Source organism: Dipodomys merriami, unplaced genomic scaffold, assembly GCF_024711535.1.
Source record: "Dipodomys merriami isolate MVZ:Mamm:240054 unplaced genomic scaffold, mDipMer1.0.p SCAF_26, whole genome shotgun sequence".
In the NCBI taxonomy this organism is placed as follows: Eukaryota; Metazoa; Chordata; class Mammalia; order Rodentia; family Heteromyidae; genus Dipodomys; species Dipodomys merriami.
Window position 1 is genome coordinate 8,415,208 of NW_027204048.1, and position 22,992 is coordinate 8,438,199.

General features: G+C 41.6%; 1 protein-coding gene across 1 annotated transcript; it reads left to right on the forward strand.

Annotated features, from left to right (window-relative positions):
* Nucleotides 1-12,208: 12,208 nt before the first annotated feature.
* Nucleotides 12,209-22,292, forward strand: Insl6 (insulin like 6). Its single transcript, XM_070035447.1, has 2 exons — nucleotides 12,209-12,559; nucleotides 21,747-22,292. Exons 1-2 carry the CDS (start codon nucleotides 12,268-12,270, stop codon nucleotides 22,055-22,057), a joined length of 603 nt encoding a protein of 200 aa, XP_069891548.1. The 5' UTR covers nucleotides 12,209-12,267; the 3' UTR covers nucleotides 22,058-22,292.
* The last annotated feature ends 700 nt before the right edge of the window (nucleotides 22,293-22,992 follow it).

A 22,992-nucleotide genomic window follows, 5' to 3' on the forward strand; every position in this document is an offset into this window, starting at 1 on the left:
GGTGGACAATGGAGTTACAGTGTGTCTTATAGTAGCTGTTCAAACTAACCTATCACTTTGAATTGGTGCATGAATTTGGTGGGCAAAAGGTGGGGTTTACATTTTGGCGGGGAAAAATGCAGGTAAGTTTTAAGCGCTGAGTTGAGCAAGTTGAGCAAGATTACTGGGGATTATCAAGGGAAATCATGAAGGAATGAGTCAGGTCATTAGGGGGATGGGGGCCAGATGTCTCCTCTACTCCAGGAATCTGGCTCTCCAGCTCTGGAGGGGGTTAGATTAGTGAGGCTGTTTTTCATAGTTTAAGCATTGTCTAAGGATCACCATCACCCAGTGAGTCAAGATGGAATCCAGAAGCCCACAGGTTGAATTAAAGTTTACACTGAGGTGATGTTAGTTTAAGTCTCAATTTTTTTTCTCTTCTGGGCCATTTCCCATTACACTCCCACCTTTGACTTGTTCCTGAGTCGAATCATTGACTCAGCTCCTCCATAGGGAGAGAAACATATTGGTTTTGCATTCCCATCAGTTTTACTGCCCTAATTCTTTTTTGCACGAATTGAGATATGGATACTGAATCTAAGTAACTTGAATGCCATCTTGGCATCTTGCTATTAATTGTAGATGTGGACTTTCCAAACTCTGGAGGTTATAAAGGACACTCTTTGGACTGTAAATATTGTCATGGGCTCCGGGAAACTCCTCCTTCCTCTAGATAATTGAGGTCCTGATTGTCCCCCTGAATTATCACTTTGTATAACCACTTTATTAGGAATAAGTATCCTCATTTAGCTTGTTTTGTTTTATGTATGACACTTTTTGTCCTTATCTTTTAAAACTGTGTGCTAGCTCTGTGCTGGACTGCTGGTCTTTGAGACAGGAGTCCACCATGCAGTCACTGGCTTTTTAATAAACATTCCAAATTTGACTTTTTGAATTGTGGCATCTCTAAAACCTGAGAATTGAGAGTACCATACAACAGAATGACATTAATGCATCTATAGCACAAGGGCCAAATACTAACATGAAGAGGATAAGAATCAGAGGGCCCATTACAGCTGAAATCAAGGTCATTAACCATGGGGACCAATTAAACAATGACTCATACTGCCCTTGTGACTCTTTGTGTCTCTTTTCATGCTCATCTAGTCTCTGTTTAACAGCGGCTAGGCTGTTTTTGATAACTCCAGTATGGTTGGTCCAAAAGCAACATTCTTCTCCTAGTGCCACACATAGTCCACCTCTTCTAGAAGTAAAATGTCTAATCCTCTTCTGTTTTGTAACACTACTTCTGACAATGAATTGAGGGAATCAGTTAGATTGTCTGTAGACTCATGCATTTGGTGCAAATCTGTATCCACTTATGTGGCAAGGGAACTGAAATCTGCATTTGCTTTAATTAGTGCAGCTGCCTCCAATGCCAACAAGCCAGCTACCCCTGCTACTTTGCATGGAATTAAAATGGGAACAGCTCTTTTGGCATGGCCTATGTCTACCAGATTATAAAATCCTTCTGGTCCTCCATAATAGTCTACCTTGGGGATAATATAGGTTGTTATATACAATTCATCCCAGGATGAGTTTTGAAACAGGGCTAAATCTAAGCAAGGCATAATCCATAATTACAACTATGTCTGGGTCACCACCCATTGTCCAGTCAGAGGTGATAGTCTCACATCCCCAGGGGGAACAATAGTATTCACCTGGCTGTTTATAGTTTGATGATATCCTTGGACACATGTAGAAGGGACAATCAGAAAAGCAAGGATCTGGGCTGGGAAGGTGGTTCAGTGGTAGAGCGCTTGCCTTGCATGCCTGAGGCACTGGGTCTGATTCCTCAGCACCACATAAGCAAAAAGAAAAAAGCCGGAAGTGGCGCTGTGGCTCAAGTCGTAGAGTGCTAGTCTTGAGCTGAAGAGCTGAGGGACAGCGCCCAGGCCCAGAGTTCAGGCCCCATGACTGGACCACGCCCCCCCCAAAAAAAGAAAAGCAAGGATCTACAGGGGCCAAGGCACATGTTGTTATATTAACTTGGTCAGTTTGATGATTTAGCCCCTCTACACTTTGAATGGGTTTTACATAAATTACGGTGCTCATGTCTGTAGAGAGCTGCGAGAGGCCGCACCTGGAAGATGGTGCCGGCTTCCGCCCTCCGCCTTCCCGATGGCGAGTGCTCTCGTGGTAAACAACTCCTTACATGGCTAAGGCAAAGAATCTGGCTTGCTTCCGCGCACCTGAACCTATTGGTGGTTCCCACGTGGCGTATCAGGGTTGGCTACCCAGCGGGTACTTAAGGCTGTGGGGAATTCTCCCTGGGGTTGGGGTCAGAAGATTACTAAAAGGTCCTGAATAAACTGCAGAGAGAAGAGTCTGGTGTTGCGTCTTCCTTGCTGGTCGAGGTGGTGGCGACACATGTCAAACTGCAAGATTCCCCATTTGTACCTCTGTGTATTTGGGGGTGTCATTGAGCCACCTGTTTTTAGTGGCAAAATCATAAAGAACGAAATAATTGTTTTAAAAGCCTTATCTTTAAAAGTTCTTTGAGGTCTCGATGTGCAGTCCATTTGTCCTCTGATGGTAGACTGGCAGCCTTCAAGAGTGATGCATGGATCTAGGTCTTGATGCCATCAACCTTAACTGCCGATGGTGTTGTCAGGATCATGGTGTGGGGTCCCTTCCACTGGGGAGACAGGGCCCCACATGAGGTCCCCGGTGAGAAGCTGTGTCCTGGAGCAGGTGTGTGCATCTGGGCCACACAGAATTGAGAGTGTAAGGCCTGTTGTGTGGTGTGTACGGACTGTAAGGACTGAAGTAATTTTTGGTTAGAAATTTCAGCAATAGTCTCATTTTTTAGTCTGGGTCCTAGCAAGGGTGATCTTCTGAACAGAATTTCATGAGTTAGGCCCTTAAAATAGGGCATGCATTTTGCCCTAAGTAAGGCAAATGGTAGGAGGGTCAGTCTCTAAGGTTAATTTAGTTAAGATCTTTTTTGAGTTCTATTCATCCTCTCTACCTGCCCTGAGCTCTGGGGATGATAAGCACATGTAATTTCCAATTAATCCCCAAAAGCCTGTTTAACTACCGAGTAATTTTAGACTCAAATGCAGGCCCATTGTCTATCCCTAAGCCCATAGAAGACCAAACCTAGGCACTATCTCTTCTACTAGCCTTTTGGTAACCACTTGTGCTATTTCTATCCTAGTAGGAAAGACCTCCACCCACCCCGAGAAGGTATCTTTGAATACCAGCAGGTACTTGTATCTACATTTTCCCATCTTGACCTCCATGAAATATACTTCACATAAGGCCCCAGGCATAGTTCCCCATTCTCTTTTGCCTAGTGGTGCCCTTTGCTGTCTATTGTTAACATTTACCCTCTGACAAGTCACACACCTACTAGTCACATCCTGTAAAACAGAGCTCAAGTTGGGTACATGATATCGTTTGTTGATCAGTTCATACAGTTGCGGCTATAATTTGAAGGCATGCTGGCCATCCGGTCCAGACTTTTGGAAAAATAAGCTACTGGCGGATACCACAAGCCTAGCTTTTGAGTCAACACTCCCTTGGCTTCGCCTCCTTTTTCATCCACAAAGAGATGAAAAGGCTCAGATACATCCAGAAGGGCCAGAGCAGGTGCCATCATTAAAGCCTGTTTTAGTTTTGGGAAGGCATTTTCCTCTATCTCAGTCCAACAGGTTTGTCACCCTCCACTTTTAAAGCCTCATAGAGGGGTCTTGTCATTTCAGCAAAGCTCAAAATCCAAAGTCTGCAGAAATCCACCATTCCCAAAAATTCTCATACAACTTTAGTTGTTGGAGTGGAGATTCCCAGAATGCTCTGGCTTCTGGCCTCTGACAACACCCGCATCTTCTCCGTTAGATCATATCCCAAGTACACAGAGCTGGGCCTTTTTTTCCTGAGACTCTATAACCGAGCTCCTGAAGCACTAGGGAAATCCCTTCGGTGGCTTGTTAGCAGGTCTCCTTTGTCTTCTGCAGCTATAAGCAAATCATCCACATACTGTAAAAGAGTCCCTTTGGGGCGGATAGTCTGTATTCACGGAGGTCAGTGTGTAAGGCTTCATTGAAGATGGTGGGTGAGTTTCTGAACCCCTTGAGAGTCATGTCCAGGTCAGCTGTCTTAAACCCATGCTCAGGATCCATCCACTTGAAAGCGAACAATGGTTGGCTTACTGGAGTGAGGGGAATTCTGAAGAAGGCATCCTTTAGGTTTAGGAAGTATAGACCTGTTTTTCAGCAGGCAAGACGCTCAGGAGAACATAGGGGTTAGGTACGGTAGGGTGAAGATCTTCTACTCTTTTGTTTACCTCCCGCACTCAGGTCCTGTACTGGCCTTTAGTCCCCTGTGCCAGGCTTTTTCACTGGAAGTAATGGTGTATTCCAGAATGATTTGCAAGGAACTAATATGCCTGCATCTCTCAACTAGTCTCTGTGAATTTTTATCCCCTTTATGGCTTCTGCTGAGAGGGGGTACTGTTTAACTCGTGTTGGCTTAGCTGAGGCTTTTAGCTGCACTATCACAGAAGCAATGTGAGCAGCTATACCTGGGAGTTGTCTTGTGCCCATACTTGGGGGGGGGTGTCTTGTCTTAGCTTTTGTAAGAGCTGAATGTTGGCTTCTAGCTGGCCTTTTGTCACCAACACATATTCATGTGCTAAAGTCATGGTTACCAGAATCTCTGCCTCTTGGCAGGGCGGGGGGGGAGGGGGGAGGCTACAGGTATATTTGAGTTTGATCGTTTCAAAGCTAATTTGTGCCTTTGGTTTATGCAATAAGTCTCATCCCAGTAAGGGACAGGGACAGTCTGGCATTACTAAAAAGGAATGAGTCACCGTCCCCCTCCCCAAATCCACAGTCCTTTTAGTGGTCTAGGGGTAAGGCTTAGTCCAGTCAGCCCCTGTACCTGGATTTTATCCTTAGTTACTTTTCCTAGAGGTTCCTGTAAGACTGAAAATTGGGCCCCAGTATCTACTAAAAACTGCACTGGTTTTCCCTCTACTCTGAAGGTTACCCTGGGCTCAGAGAGGGAAATCAAGCCCTGACCCCCTCAATCTTCTAAAGTGAGAGCCTCTGCCCTTTTCTTTGGGTTAGGGCATTCCTTAGCCTAGTGTCCTCTCCCCTTACAAATGGTGCACTGATCTCTGTCTAGTTTTTTGTTTCCTCCCTTTTTACCTGGCCTGCCTCTCTTTTCCCAGTGCTTTTCCCTCATTTCCCTGTTTTCTCCCCCTCTATCCGTTCGCTCCTCTTCTCTTTTTGCCAGTACCATAACCTTAGCCATTCTCTTAACATCTTTATCCTCATTGTCTCTGTTGTTAAACACCTTCTTGGCTACTTCTAACAACTTAGTCAAGTTTTCTCCCTCGAACTCTTCTAGTTTTTGTAATATCTTCCTGGTATCTGGGGCTGATGGTGTCACAAATTTCTTGCACTACTGTTTTCAGGGGCCTCAGGATCCATGGGGCTATAAGTTCTGTAAGCCTCCTTTAACCATTCCAGAAAGGCTTTCATTTTTTTCCTTGGATAAGCTCGATTACCTTGGAAAGGTTGATTGGCTTACTGGCAACTGCCCAGAGACCTCTCAATAGAGTCTGGTGAAAGACCTTTAGCCTCTCCTTACCGACAGTCTTGTTGGGGTCCCAATGCGGGTCCTCAAAAGGAAGGACTCTTGGATCTGGGCTTCGTTGTCAGTCGGCTGTCCTTGTGCGTTGAGAACCAACTTCCAGGCTTCCCGCCAAATACACACCCTCTCTTCTGATGCAAAGAGAAACTGCAGGAGTGGGTGAATAATCAGCCCACGTTGGCTGATGTAGTATAAAGACAGACTCAAAGAGGTTAATTAAGGCTTGGGGTTTTTCCAAAAACAGGGGATTTCTATCTTTCCAATTATATAAAATCACTAGAGGAAAAAGGGGTATAAACCACTAAGGGCTGAGCTTTCCCTTCCTCTTTTAGAGGAATAATTTTTGGAGTCTCCTCCGGACTCGTTTCCATCTTTGGATTGGTCCTTTTTAAGTTTTTCTTTTCATTCCTCCTCCTCCCTCCCGTATCTGGACCCCAACCGCATGTGTGGTGGACTAGGAGGAGGACAGCCTTCAGGACAAGAGGTAGGTGGTAAAGTAGGGTAAAGGGATTGTGGGGGGAGAGGAGCATAACGGGGAGGAACAATTTCCTCCTCCCAAGGCTCCAAAGGTTTAGGTGGTGGAGGTTTTTCTTTTAGAGCCAAAATCGAAGGGGTCTTGTTACCTGGGGGTATATGAGAATTAAGCCAATTTGGGGGTTCCTCCACTGGATATCTCCAGGCTACAATATAGGGGACTTGGTCCAGATGTCCCCCTGGGCCAAAGATTACCGCCTGGTTCTGGTAAATTTGGCAGGAGAAAAGTGCTCTCTGCTGGTCACCCTGTTCGGAAGCTGGACCATTCTAGCTGACAAAAAGTTTTCAACTTTTTGGAGTATCCTTTGTCCCCAATTCTCTTGCTTTCTTCTGGAAATCCTATATTGAAACAGGAGAAAGTCTAAGGGTGTCCTGGGAATGGACTCACTTTGTCCCATATTTTCCTGTGAAGTAAATCCAATTCAAAACCTGGCCAGGGTCTTCAATCCCCCTCAGGTTGGAGCAGCTAAAACCTCGATCCCGGATGAGCCCCCAAGAAATGTAGTAGAAAGACCCCCCCCTACTCAGGTGGGCAAGCCCACCTAGTCATCTGGAGTGACAGAGCCTACCGTAACAAAGTTGTTAGCAAGGAACCAACTTCATTGAGAAAGTTTCTACCCTGACTGGTCAGGGTTGCACCACAGACTCAGGAGCTGTTACCATGACCCCAAATGGCTCTCAAGCTAGGGTTTTAAAAGACAAAATCCATGCAGCCTGGTCACATGCAGGTGACCAGTGGGTTTACAACACACACACAAAGGATTGCATGAAAGGATCCTCACATCCATCCCTGGGGACCACACAGAGGTAGGCAGGTACAGGAGAAAGATTATTACAAGATTTATTCGAAGAGCCATATTTGCCCCAGAGAGAGAGCACATGGCAGCCTCCACTATCTAGGCAGCAGCACGGTCTGGGGGATAGGAAGTGAGGTAGATGGAAGCTCAGGTGGGGCTGGGCAGAGAAAGGGAGGGGTCAGCTGTATAGCCAAAACTCCAGGGCAGGGAGGAGCTCAGGTATGGTGGAGCTGAGAACCAAAGGTGGGCATAATGTTTATATTGCATAGTCATGACAGGCGACACACAGGTGGCCAATGGAGTTACAGTGTGTCTTATAGTAGCTGTTCAAACTAACCTATCACTTTGAATTGGTATATGAATTTGGCAGGCAAAAGGTGGGGTTTACATTTTGGCGGGCAAAAGGCAGGGTTTTAACAGGTGGTTGAGCAAGTTGAGCAAGATTACTGGGTATTATCAAGTGAAACGGTGAAGGAATGAGTCAGGTCATTAGGGGGATGGGGGTCAGATGTTTCTCTACTCCAGGAATCTGGTTTTCCAGGCTCTGGAGGGGATTAGATTAGTGAGGCTGTTTTTTTATAGTTTTAGCATTGTCTAAGTGTCTCCATCACCTAGTGAGTCAAGATGGAATCCAGAAGCCCACAGGTTGAATTAAAGTTTACACTGAGGTTATGTTAGTTTAAGCCTCAATTTTTTTTTTCTTTTCTGGGCTCCATCTTCCATTACACTTAGTATGTTTTGTCAGCTGATAATAGGGGAATATGTTGGTTTGAGATTGTACTCTTTATCTCTAGGGAATGGAGAATTGCTGGGGGTGGCCCATCTCCTCGCATGTGTGCACATGCTCGCCCCACACACACACACACAATTAAGTATATGGGAGGTCGTTCTTTTGGATCAGACTCTTTCATCAGGAGGACCAGATTAAATCAAATATAGTCACTGGCACTAAATCCCCCATACTGAAATGGAACTTACAAAGTTATTAGTTCCTAAACTCAAAGAGATGTTCAGCATTGTATTCTAAGGCACTGGGGAGCCTTAGTTTAAACATTTCCTATATTTTATCTCCTAAAAACAAACCAACCTTGAGGTTCTACCTCTCCCTTGTTCTACTAATCTGGGCACTGAATATGCTGCTATTCCTAAGTCTCCTCACCCACAGAAATGGCAAAATGCCTTCCTATCAACCTATAACTTCCTTTAGTACCATGAACTGAACAGCTACTTGTAGTTCACCTGCAATGATTCCACATTGGACTCACAATGAGCTCACAGTCTGCTCTGTCACTGATAAGTCAAGATGAAAAAAATGTGATGAATCAAAACAACACTGAGATACCATCTCACCCCAGTTAGAATGGCTATAATCAAGAACTCTAATAACAACAGATGCTGGAGGGGATGTGGACAGAATGGAACTCTACTGCATTGTTGGTAGGAGTGTAAACTTGCTCAATCACTTTGGAAAGTAGTATGGAGGTTCCTCAAAAGACTCCACATAGAGCTCCCCTATGACCCAGCAAACCCACTTTTGGGCATTTACTCAAATGACCACAAACAAGACCATACTAAAGATACCAGCACAACTATATTTACTGCAGCATTATTTACCATAGCTAAGATATGGAACCAACCCAGATGCCCCTCAATAGATGAATGGATCAAGAAAATGTAGTATATATATACACAATGGAATTCTATGTCTATGTCAGAAAGAATGTCATTGCCTCATTATTTAGGAAATGGAAAGACTTGGAAAAAGTTAAGTAAAGTAAGCCAGGCCCAAGGGAACATAGGTCCCTTGGTTTCCCTTATTTGCAATAACTAGTATGTGTCTGAGACAAGCAGAAACGGTTAAATAAGTTGATAAGGACTCAAATGGCTTTTCTTTCTTGTTATTGTTTCTAACATATTTATAAGATGATTTCTTTGTTGCTTTGTATGTCCATCCCCTACGGTATAACCCCTGTTTTCACTGTATTTGATGGTGGTATAATTTGTGGAGGGGAAGGGAAAAAACAAATTGTTTTAATAGGAATACAGGTGGACCCATTGCAACAATGAGCTGTACAAGACATTATGTCAAAAAATGAACTTTACAACTTTGGTGGGGGGTGGGGAATGGGAGGACAGGGATGGTAAGGGGAAACAACGAAGGAGGCTCATTACCTTGCTCATGTAATTATAACCCTGCCGCGGACCGGGTTCTGTCGGGACGACGGAGGATACCTAGGGGAGGAACCTGGAATAGGACGGGGAGATGGCAAACAGACAACTCACACACATTAGGAGTGGATGCTGAGTGCTGAGTGCGATTTAATGCAGAGGATAACAAACTTTTATAGCAAAAAGTCTCCATAAGAAAGGGCAAAAGGTTACATAATCTTGCTGCAGGGCTTCATTCTTGGGCGGTCACCAGCTGGTCGCCTGAAAGGGCAAAAGGTTACACAACCTTGCTGCAGGGCTTCATCCTTGGGTGGTCACCAACTGGTCGCCTGATAGGCACTTGTTTCCGGCTTTACCTCTATTTTTAAGAAATACAATTGGTTTCGATGATTGTCACCAATTAACCACTACTTTTTTATATAGAGGCCTTAACTGTCCCAGTAAGATCTTTCCTGTTCCTTCTTTTAATAGTAAGCATCAAGGAGACTTAGATTTAGCAAGTCTCTTAGTAAATGAGGAAGTTCTTTCTCCTAAGTAGTTATCTCAGCAATTGCCATACATTCTTTCTGTTCTAGCCGCGCCTACAACTTTTTGTAAATCTCTTACAAACAATTCCTTCTGCTGAAGTGACTTTGTGAAACCCCCAATACTTTTATATTAGCCTCCAAGAGGGGTTTCAGGGTAGCACTTAACTCTGGTGAGTTAGTCATATTTTTAAGACACTCATCAGATATTGGAGTCGTCAACACTCTTAAGAAAGAGCTTTGAATAAGGGAACGTTGACAATGAGTAAGTACAATGAGCAGTAGAAACAGTAAAAGATTAATAGGCACTCTTATGAGGAAAAGATAGGCAGAAACACATCTTTTCCAGGGGTTTTGCCAGCCTTTTCCCAGGAGTAGGCCTCTTAGAAGCCCTATTCTCCGAGGTAGACTTCGGTGAAGTCCCAAAACTCAGAGATAGGTCTCGAGGCCCCTATCATGGTCTGATAGATGGTTTCCCATGCTAAGCAGACTCTACTGGGGTCGGCGTGGCATAACCCCTCTGTACGGTATTTTTACAATAAAAATTTATTAACTAAAAAAAATAATGATATTGGCAGAGGGTCACTGAGAATGAGATAAACCCAGAGAAACCCCATAGGGTCTTTTTAATGCATAACAGGAAGGTAGAAACAGAGAGAAAACAATGAGGGGAGAAAACTCACAATTTCCATAACAGAAGTAACGTTCCATCTGCATCTGGAAAAGGAACCACTCAAGTGACAGGACAGAGGTGGGTCAGTGTGTATGGAACTGCCTGTCAGTCAGCATGACAAAAAGGTAAGGGGGATGGTGAAGATGTGCTGGAGATGGACACAGGGAGAGAAGATAAGTCCTTGAGTGCGTCCTGCATTTGGAGGTCAGGTTGCATCTTTTCTGGTCAGCACTATGGAGGCAAGAAAAGAATCTTGGGAGTGTAAGGACAGAAACCACAAGGCTCTTAGAATGGACTGTGCATTGTATGAAACAAATGACTTTCTTTTCCCCAGGATCTTTGTTCCTTAGAAATTCAGAGAAGCCAGTTACATTATTTCACATTAATATCAGGGTAATGCTGGCCTTGTGAAAAGAATCTAGAAGTATTCCCTTCTGTTTAATCTTTTGGAACAATTTGAGCAAGTTTGATACTATCTATTCTTTAAATTTCAACAATGGAGTGAGGAGTTTCTTTTACAGTATTTTTAAAAATTACTAGTGCAATTTCTTTTCTTTTGTATTGCTGGTCTGTTCAGGTTTTCTATTTCATTTGGAATCCTGTAACCTTATTGAATTCTTTATCGGCTCTAATAATTTCATTATCTCTAGAACTCATGTGGCATCCTAAAGACCTCACCATAAAAAATTTGGAGAGCTATGTACATTTACATATATATATCCAGAAGATTCAGTATTCCGATGTATAATTGTTAAGAATCTCTGAGGGGGCTGGGAAGGTGGCTCAGTGGTAGAGTGCTTGCCTTGCATGCTTGAGGCCCTGGGTTCGATTCCTCAGCACCACATAAGCAGAAAGAAAAAAAAAAAGACAGAAGTGGCGCTGTGGCTCAAGTGGTAGAGTGTTAGCTAAAGAGCTGAGGGACAGTGCCCAAGCCCAGAGTTCAGGCTCCATGACGGGACCCTTCCCCCTCCCCCAAAAAAAAGAATCTCTGAGGATTCTTTGTTCTTTGCATTGTCAATTTCAGTGACTCCTATCCATTTGATTTTGAGTCTTTTTATATTCATCAAACAAGTTCATCCTTTATCTGTGGTGAGAACTCTAAAAATCTGTTCTCTTAGCTAGATGAAATATACATTACATTATTAACTATGGTATATGTAATAGAATAGATCACCTGAACTTATTCCTCCAGTCTGCAGCTTCCATCCAATCTCGCTTTTAAATCACACCTAGCCTGGTGCTGGTGGCTCCTGCCTGTCATCCTAGCTACTCAGGAGGTTGAGATCTGAAGAGCAGTGTGAAGCCAATCTGGGCAGGAAACTCCATGAGACTCTTATCTCCAATAAACTACTCAAAAAAAGCAGGAAGTGGCAGTGTGGCTCAAATGGTAAGTGTTCACCTTCAGGAAAAGAAACACAGGGACAGTGCCCAGGCTGAGTTCAAGCCCCAGGACTGGCAAACACACACACACATACACACACACACACACACACACACACACACACACGCCAATAACATATATGTTTGTTTCAACATATACAGATTGCTAATTCTGCATCCAGACCTGGGGTACAATGGAAAGCAAGAAAAGACATAGGCCTTGGCTTTGCTAATACCTGTGGCTATCTGATTGGTTAACAAGGGGCCTATCTCTCATGGCTTCATCCCTGATCTCCTAGGAAGTCAAGAAGACAAAAATGAATGGAATCCAGGGAGGTGGGGAGGAGACATTTCTGTAGCTGGCAAGCTGCAACTTCCCAGAGAAGTAGACCTGAAACTCAAGCCGAGAACACCAGGCTACTTACAGTTCTCGCGAGGTTTCCAGAGGCGGCACGTGCGCAGGGGGGAGAGAGGTGCAGTGAGGGGTGGGCGGAGTGGGCGGGCCGGCGGCGGTTGCGGTGGGGACAGGGCCTGGCCGGGGCGGCCGGGCATGTCGCAGCTCCTCAGCTGGTATCTGCTGTGGCTTGTGCTTCTGCTGGTTGGGTTCTCGCGGGAGCTGAGCGCAGACATCGGCAGGGCCAGGAAGCTGTGCGGCAGACATCTGCTGCAAGAAATAGTCAAGCTCTGTGGCGACACTGATTGGAGCCATTTCGAGTTTCCTGAGACTCCGCCCTGGAAAGGGCGGATTCCCCAGGCTTCCCGGAAAGGGAAAGCCTCCAAAGCCGGCGCCTTCAAGAAACACCATAGCCTTTGGCAGGGTTGGAGAGGAGTCACACACCCAGGTAAAGGACATCCAGCCCGGGGATGGCTGCTCATCCCTGCACACTTCTGGCCCTTGAATTTGCTGTGCCAGGCAGTGAGCTGGGGCAGGATGTGGACTCAGGTGTATTGAGAACATGCAAACCCCCCTTCTCCCTCTCTCCCCCCTCTCTTCCCTCTCTCTCCCTCTCTCCCTCTTTCCCTCTCCCTTCTGTAGAGGAAAGAAAGGCCCACGTGTTCGTAGATATATTCCCCAGCTTCACCTTTCTGGAGTGCCCTTGTCAACCAGCAACCTCTATATCCTTCCAAGCCCAAGCAGGTATCATTTCCCCAGTAAAAACAACATGCATCTTTTCAGACTCGAACTGTTTTATCCAGGCATCTAGGAGCCGTTATCTAGGACGTGCAGGAGTTTTATTTCACAATCATCAGCACTAGACATATAAGTGGCTCAACCCAGCAAACAGTAAAAAATGTGAGGGAACCTTCTCAGATCAGAAATTGAGTGGTGTGGCCAGTGCCTCAGGCCTCTAACCCTAGCTACTTAAGAGGCTGAGGTCTGAGGAACACAGAAGCCAGGCCAATTAATCACCAAAAAAAAAAAACCCTGGAAATGGTCAAGTGCCAGCTTTCAGAGAAAAAGCTAAGCAAGACTATAAAGGCCCTGAATTCAAGCCCTGGGACCAGCACAAAACAAATAAGTAAAAGCAGTAAGTACTAACATAGAAAGCTTTTATCCATTCTTGTCTGTATTTCTGTTGCTCTTGGCCACAGTACATTCTCCATAAGGTTTACTTAAAACTTCATGTACTTGGACTTCATTTACAAGTTAAATGATAAACTTACTGAGATTTTTTTTGGGGGGGGTCAGTTGTGGGGCTTGAACTCTGGGCCTGGGCACTGTCCCTCAGCTCTTCAGCTCAAGGCTAGTGCTCTACCACTTTGAGCCACAGCACCACTCCCGGTTTTCTGGTGGCTAATTGGAAATAAAAAGTCTCATGAACTTTCCTGCCTGGGCTGTCCCTTAACCACGATCCTCAGATCTCAGCCTCCTGAGTAGCTAGGATTACAGGCATGAGCCACTAGCACCCAGCTTTATTGAGAATTTCAAGTCCTGGACAATAGAACTTTAAAACTAAATGACAGACTGCTCAACTTAAAAGCAGTTATAGTAATCCTAGATACTCAGAGGGCTAAGATCTGAGTATTGTGGTTCAAAGGCAGCCCTGGCAGGAAAGTCCATAAGACTAATTAACCACCAGAAAACCAGAAGTGGTGCTGTGCTCAAAGTGGTAGAGCACTAGCCTTAAGCAAAATAGCCCAGAGACAGCACTCAGGCCCTAAGTTCAAGCCCCATAACTGACTGAAAAAAAAAAGCAGTGTTGTATTCCAAACATTTTCCAAGGACTATTTCGTGGATGTATTTCACCCAAAATGCTAGAATTGCCTCCAGCATGTAATAGGTGAAAAAATAACTTTATACTTAATACCTTCAAGTAGTCAATAAGAAAAATATTCTTTGGAGTTTTGGGTTTTTTCCCCTCTGTTTTTGTTTTGTTTGGAGACAGGTCACATTTTGTAGCCCAAATTGGCTTCAAACTCTTGATCCTCCTGCTACAGCCTCCTGAGTAGTGGAATTATAGGGGTGTACCTGGCCAGCAAAAATATTCTTGTTTTAGTATCTTCCAGCTACACTTTCATGTTTTGGGGATAACATTTCCAACAATGTTTTCCATTTTACTAGAAAATGTAGTTTGTTTATATTCCACCCCTAACGTAATGTCATTGGAACTATTACCTTTTAAAATAATTTACTTAATTTAGTTTTATACAAGTCAAGTGTTCTGAAGTTTAAAAAAAGCAAATGTACTGTCATGCCAATATTAGATGCTAATATAGATGACTGGAACAAATACAAATAGTGCCTGTCATATTGTACATACTTAACAGCTTATTTTTGAGTGAATATAGGGGTCTAATACAATTACTGCTACTGAGAATGAAAACTTGAAGAAGAACCCATCAGACTGAATCTTGTTTGTTTTTCTTCATGACACTTACCTGCATATATACTCTTGCTGCCCTTCTCTTACCCTGGAAGTATCTCTCTTTAAAGTCTTCTACTGTTGACTCAATTCAGTGATTCTCAGATTTTTGGTGTTTTTTCCATCTGTCTCTATTTTTATTGTTACTGTAGAGTTGATATATAGATGGTCATAGTTAAATGAGTAATGGCTATGAGTACAATTCATTTTGAACCATGTCTCCCCCCACTTCTGTCACTCTCTCCCAGTGTTTCCCTCTCATCCCCACCCACAAGATATTCATTTCATTTGCCGCACTGTCTAGTGAGTATTGCTGTTGTATTTGTTCATCTTTGTTCCAACTTTTATGTGCCCTCTTTTGCCCTCCCAAATACAAACAAACCAACAAACAAAAGAAAAAGGAAACAAAAGCAGCAACATGGCAACTAAAGAATGTCTCGTTTCTTTTTCTTGGAGTTCATTTCATAGAATATTATTTTATATGATTATTTGCACCTAGCTACTGAGCAATTGTCCACCACTCCTATACATATCCTCTCATGGCCTCACTATGTGAATGACTAGGTTCCTATATGATTTATTATATCCCAGTGTGTGTGCACTCCAGTTAGAATGGACATTATCAGGAAAACTAACAATAACAAATGCTGGGAGATGTGTGGCCAAAAGGGAACTATGACACTTTTGGTTGGAACGTAAATTTGTTCAACCATTCTGGAAATCAGTATAGATGTTCCTTAAAAAGACTAAACATAGAGCTTCCCTATGACCGAGCAATCCCACTCCTGGGCATTTATCCAGTAGACCACAAACCAGGCTACACTAAATCCATCAACACAACTATGTTTATTGCAGCATTGTTTACCATAGTCAAGATAGGGAACCAACCTAGATGTCCGTCAGTGGATGTGTGAATCAAGAAAATGTGGTATATATATACAATGGAATTCTACTTATCCATCAGAAAAAATTATGTACCATTCGTAAGGAAATGGAAAGACATGTAAAAAATATATTATGTAAAGCAAGCCAGAGCCAAAGAAACATAAGCTGCATGTTTTCCCTCATTTGTGGTAACTAGAATGTGCCTATAAATCTACAAGTAAACACACTGAATAATTAAAATAAATAAATAAATAAGGGCTTGGGTTTTTATGATAGCATTGAAGATTGAACTCAGGGTCCTGAGCTAGGCAAATGCTCTACCACTTGATCTATTCCTCCTAATGTGCAGATTAATAATGTAGGAATTAATCACTTAGAAATCCTGTTTATATGTTGTCTGATTCAATAGATCTGAGAAGGAATGTTAACGTTAAAAGTTGGACACAGTTTTGAGTCTTAAAGACAAGTTCACTTCTCTTTTTTCTTCTTCCTCTTTATTCTTTTCCCCAAATCATTTTATGTCTATCTTATTCACTTAAACAGCTCTATCACTGGTATACCCTTTTCAGGTATTTCATAAGAATTTGTATTTTGGCATAGAATCCAAGAAGAAAGTGCTTTCCAAATCCTCTGCCCTAGGTACTTGAGCTATCCACTAGCCCAAGTCCATGGGTTTGGCCTATCAAGTTATAATTTATGCCATTTCTTTTACATGTGGTATCACTGAAAAGCTGATTTTTATTTAGCTTCTGCCATCAAGACATATGGTTATATTTGATCAAGCTAGCTGTCGACAGTTTTAATCTTCTGATTATTTGTTTGTGTCTGGTACAGGAATGCAGGAAAAGATGTCTGGAACACTGATACTTAAAAATACTCTTTTTCAGAGATATACATAACTTGAATCTAAAATTGTGGATTATCTTGAGTGAATTTGTTACCAAAAGAAGTTCTTTCCTCTCCTGCTCGCCTCTCTTCTGCTTCCGCATTTGAACCATGAAATGATGCAGTACAGAGGCTCTCACCACATGCTCATCAGCCCCCCAGAACCATGAGTTAGATAAGTTTATGGTCGCTTTAAATTACCAATTGTCAGGTATTGTACTAAAGAAGCAGAAAGTGGGCTAAGACAGATGTAGTAAGGGAATTAGCCAAGTGGATATCTTAGGAGAAAAATATTTAAGCAGCAGAAACAATGGAGCAGACACTTCTGTCTAATATATACTGGAAAGAGGCAGGAGGCCAGGATGGCTGGTACAGAGGAAAGAAGACAATATCAGAGAGGCAACAAGCAAACTAAAATAGGGCCTTTTAGGTTGTCATCATTATCACCAACATCATCATCATCATTATTTGAGCCGTAGAGGAGTTAGTACCATTTTCTGAGCAGAGGAGTTACATAAATGACATTTAGAAGGAATAACTGCTTTTGAGCTCAGAGTAGAAGGTAGGAGAGGTAAATATAAAAGTAGATCTGTGAGGATCTTAGCTATGGTAGCCGTCGAGGGACTGAAAGCTGCCATATTCTAGATATAATTGAGCAGATTTGCTATGAGATATGAAGGGGGGAAAAGAGAAATAACCATCAACTGCTTTGTTAAATGGCAACTCTTTTGTACCACTGCTTTAGTTTGGGCATAAACAAACAGTATGTAACTCTTGTGAGCCTCAAGGGTTTTTTTTTTGGAAAAAAGTAAAATTTCCAAGGCTGATTTTAAACATGATTCCAAATTTGTGTGGAACACTGGAAGGATGGGATTTCCATCAGCTCAAAGTAGGAAAGGCCTCAAGTGAAACAGGATTGGAAGACATTATCAGTAGCTCCTTCTTGGACCTAGTTTGAAAAGTTTAGCTGTACTTTTTTTTTCTTTTGGCTGGTCCTATAGCTTATACTCAGGGTCTGGACACTGACCTTGAGCCTCTCTGTGCTCAAGGCTAGCGCTCTACCACTTGAGCCACAGTGCCACTTCTGGCTTTTTCTGTTTATGTGATACTGAGGAATCAAACCCAGGGCTTCATGCATGCTAGGCAAGCATTCTACCACCTTTAAGCCACATTCCCAGCCCCCTTTTAAACATAGTGAGGTTGCTTAAATAGGAAACTTTGAGGTAGAGATATTGAATAGGAAGAAAGCTATATGAATCCAGAGTTTAGAAGAGAAATCTTAAAGATTGAAATGTGGTTTCATGGTTATATTGATTTTTTAAAATCTACAATATTGGAAGGGATCACCAAGAGACTAAATACAGACATAAGACTACCAAAGACACCAACATTTAAAAAGCAGTGGAGGAAGAACTAGCAAAGAGAAAAGGGAAAACTAGTCAGATACAAAGCAAAGCAAGTGTGGCATCCCAGAAAGTAAGCAAAGTCTTTCAAGAAGGGATGTTTTAATATATCCATTAAGATGAAAATTGGCTATTGAATTTAACATTATATAGCTACTCATGACCTTGATCAGAGGAATATTGGTGATGGAACAAAAGGTTATTTAGAATGTAAGACATGATGAGAGAAGAGAAATACAGTTAATAATATAGAATACTCAGGTAATTTGGGTACAAGGAAAAGATATACAAGGTAGCACAGGAAGGTAACTGGGGCCCAAAGAAATGTTTGAGAACTTGGGTTTTATTGTTGTTGCTTTTTGTTCCTGGCAATACTGGTGTCTTTATCTCCCCCACCACCAGGCTGGCTAGTATAGTACTCTTGAGGTAGCTAGGATTATAGGCTAACGCCACCAGGGCTTGGCTGATTTTTTTTTTTTTGGGGGTCCGGTCGTGGGGCCTGAACTCTGGGCCTGGGCGCTGTCCCTCAGGTCTTCAGCTCAAGGCTAGCGCTCTACCACTTGAGCCACAGCGCCACTTCCGGCTTTTTTTTTTTTTTGCTTATGTGGTGCTGAGGAATCGAACCCAGGGCCTTGAGCATGCAAGGCAAGCGCTCTACCACTGAGCCACCTTCCCAGCCCCAATGATTTTTTTTTTAATGTATGAGAAATAGTATTCATTTGCTTATAAGAATGATTCACAGGACTGGGGATGTGGCTTAGTGGTAGAGTGCTTACCTAGCATGCATGAAGCCCTGGATTTGATTCCTCAGTATGACATAAACAGAAAAGGCTGGAAGTGGTGCTGTGACTCATAATAGAGTGCTAGGCTTGAGCACAGAGAGACTCAGGGACAGTACCCAGGCCAGGCAAAGCTCTGAGACTGGCAAAAACGGAATGATTCACTTAGTATAATTTTTTCAGGTTTCCCTAATTTGTAATAACTAGAATATGTCTACCATACTCTTAACAGGGGATCTCAATAGCCCAATTGTACATAGGACCATATATAATGAAGCTTATCAACATGAACTCCACGAATTGGAAACAAGAGGTTCCTATTATGTCCTCTATGCAGTCATTTCTTTATTTTCTGTTTTAATTTTCTGTACCCTTTGTCTTATATATAAGTTTATCCAACCCATGGAAAGTAAAGGGAATCACAGAAACAGCAGGACAAAGGATGAACTAATGCAACACTGATACTCAACACTATGTTTGAAAGGAACTTTACAACTTGGGGGGAGAGGTATAAGGAGGAGTAAGCCCAAGAAAATGAGGGATGGGGTAACAGTGTTGAAAAAGAAATGTACTCATTTCCTTACTTGTGTAACTGCAGTCCCCCTGTTCATCACCTTTACAATAAAAATAAAGAATGATTCATTCAGTGTGGCTGATAGTGATTTATAAAAACAAATATGTGATTCAGTTTAAGTGAAAATTGATGAGGGGTACAGGGAGGGTTGCTGGAGTAGGCAAACGATTAGATAAATGCTCTCGAGTGGATGATCTTTGCAAATAGGTAGCAAAACAGAATTACAGATACAGATATTAAGAGGTGAGTAAAAATGGGGAAAACAAAAATGCATTTTCTCTTTTTGCTTTGATTTCTTGTGAACAAGAAAGCAATATTAGGTGAAAGTGAGTTTGGGACCCTTTAACATGATAAATTTCATTGATAGTTGGGTGACTGTTGCTCACACATGTAATTCTAGCTACTCAGAAGACTGAGATACAAGGATCCCAGTTTGAGCCAGCCTTGCAGGAAAATCCATGAGACTTTATCTATAATCAGCCACCAAAAGCCAGAAGTAGAGCTGTGGCTCAAGTAATAGAGCATTAGTCTTGAGCAAAAAAGCTCAGAAACAGAGTCTAGGCCCTGAGTTTAAACTCCAGCATGAGCACACACACACAAAAACACTGGATTCTGTGATCTTGACTTTGCATTTCTGGGATAAATCATTTCTTAGATATTTGTAAAACATTTTTATGGATTCAGATAACCAAACTGTATTTTGAAATTAACATTTGTAAGCCAGATGTGCTTTTAAGAGTTCTTTTTTTAAATCTCATATTGTTCTCATCTATTTTTAAATATATTAGCTTCATAAAATGACTTTTGGGCTTTTCCCTGGAAAACCTTGTATCTGATTGACATCTAATATTATTGTAAAATAGGTGGAATCCACGTCTAGAATCATCTGCATTTGCATTGCTATGTGGTACTGAGGTTAGAGGCCCTCATGCTTGCCATGAAGGTGCTTTACCAGTTGAGTCATGCCCCAACCCATTTTGCTTTAGTTATATCTCAGATGGAGTATTACTTTTTTGCCTAGGCCCAACTGGACCATAATCATTCCTATTTATTCCTCCTTTGTAATTATGACAGGTGCATTACCACCACAGCCAGCTTATTGGTTGAAATAGGAATTTGCTTTTTGCTCAAGATGGCCTTGACCCTACAGTCCTCTTGCTCTCTGCCTTCTGAATAGCTGAGATGAGCCTCTGCACCTTTTAATTTCTTTGATGATCATTGATATATTTTCAGTGTCTTTTTGTGTCGAGGTATTTTGTTTTTGGAATTTAGCCATTTTGACTTGATTTTAAATGAGCATCCTCAATATTCATTTATTTTAAAGTCCACTGTTCTCTATAGTTTTCCTACTGTATTTTGTTCATTTTCATTTCTTTTTTTCTTATTTACTGTGGCCCCCCGAAATCAGATTTGTTCCCTTGGATCACCTGACTTGTGACATTCTAGTCTGTGCATTATGATGTGGGATGAAGGTGCATGCTGCACAGCATATCTCCAAAGGGCCGGAATCTACCGCAAAAGCTACTGGCCAGTATAGAATGCACTGTGGTGGATAAGGACCATCATGGAAGTCCAAAAGACAATTACCATCTGGAATTATTTTTAATAATGCTGATAGAAGTATGAGTTACTTTTTGATTGTACCTTGAATATACCATCCTTTTTCTAATTTCTTTATATTTTGAAGAACAAACTGGTTTCTACTACGTGGCTATGAACCCAATTTAAAAATGGGTAAAGAACAGAAAGAACATTTTTAAAGAGAACATATAATAGGCACAAAAAATAAGTGTTCAACATCATGACATAAATATTGATCAAAATAACCATGATGTATCACTTTACACCCATAAAGATAGCTATAATAAAAGAGGAAAATATCAAGTGCTGCTGAAGATGGGGGAGAAATGGGAATCCTACTTTATGAGTACCAGAATTTTGGAATGATATATCTGCTGTGGAAAAATGTGGTGCTTTCTCAAAAGTTAAACCAAATTCCCATACGATCTAGTAGTTCCATAATTAAGTACATACTCAAAAGTTTTGAAAAACCATATTCACACAAAAACTTGTATGTGAAAACTTCTATAGCACTGCAATTCATAAGAGCCAAAAAGTTAAGAATGACAAATTGTCCATCAATTAATAAAATGCAGTGTGGAAAAGCCATACAATGTCAAATTATTCCACCATAAAAGGAATGAAGAAGTTACACATGATACAACATAGATGAACATAGAAAATGCTGAGAAAAACAACACAAAAGGCCTTCTAATGTGTGCTTCCTCAACTAGTAAACTAACACAGGATGTGGTGATTCCTGCAATTTTTTTTAATGGTTAAGTGTTCTGTTCTTTTCTCTCTCCCTTATTCATCTTATAGGCTTGATGGTTGACAGCTGAAAGTATTTTTCAGTTGTTCATCTAACTATATTAACAGAATAGATGCTTCCTCAAAATCAATTAGTGATTAAAAGAAAAGAGAAATGGAAGTGACTAGTGACTACTGAACTTTTAATTACCCATATTATTATGTATTTAAAATGTAATTGTGGTTTTCTAAATAATTGGCTGCTTTTAATATTGAACTATTAGGTTTCTGAAGAAAGATTTCAATAAACTTTCTCTTTATATCAACAGCCTCTACTTCTGCCACAGGACAATCAATATTCAGCTGGGAGATTCAGTCGCTGCCTGAGTATCAATATAAAAAGATCAACTTGATCCCTGATATGATAAGAGAAGCTTCTTCATTACATGATATCAATCCACATGTCCATGAGGATGTAAAATCTCAGAAAAAAACTCTAAACAAAATTAAAACAATAAACCATGTATTTTGGGGGAATCACCCCCAAAGAAAACGCAGAGGATTCTCAGATAAATGTTGTCTTAAAGGATGTACAAAAGAAGAGCTTGCCGTTGCCTGCCTTCCATATATTGATTCCTAAAATTTAAAGACAAAGTTGCCATCACAAGTGACTAGGATGTACTAATGATTATAGGAACTATATTAAGATAATAAAAGCTTACCTATTTAATATTTATTTACTTATGGTAATTGTGCCTGTTAGGAGCTATAGTATCCACTAGATTTAAATGTACTTGTTAGTACCTGACAATATTTTATGGTGATAAATCTTAGTATTTTCTTCAATGAATCCTTTCCCTTATTTCTTTCACATTATTTTTTGGGGGAGGGGGAGGAGAATAAAAGATGTTATTGGAAGTGGTATGATCTATAAAACATCCTAAAAAGTGCCTTTCATTTTTTGTTATTATGGTTGAAAACACTTTTAAGCTGAATTTAAATGCATTATGGAATGTTCTGCAACCCATCTGTATGGCACATAGGCTGACACTCCAGTAAGCCAATTCACTTGTCCTACCAACTTAAAAATAACTAATCAATTACATTCCTAGTGAGAACTCTTGTATGGTAACAGTAAGTACATCTTTAATTCTTTGCATTTTATTACAGAAAGACATTCTCCAAAGTTTCTGCAAAGACACAGAGTTAGTACATGTCTAAGTTGTAAAAATCTCTTTAAGATATCTTGTCTTTTCTTTAAAGATACTGATATGTGAATCAATACTCAATCCTTAGCATTATTCCGAGTTCTGGAAGGGGTCCTCAAAACATGGCCTGTGGTCAAACCAGCATCAACATCAGTTGGGGATTTGTTAGAAATTCAATTCTGAGGTCCTAACCCAGGCATACTAAATCAGAAACTTTGGATATAGGACCCAGTAATCTTCCTTTTTTTTTTTTTTTTTTTTCCAGTTGTGGGGCCTGAACTTTGGGCCTGGGCAATGTCCCTCAGCTCTTCAGCCCAAGGCAAGTGCTCTACCACTTGAGCCATAGCACCACTTCCAGCATTTTTTT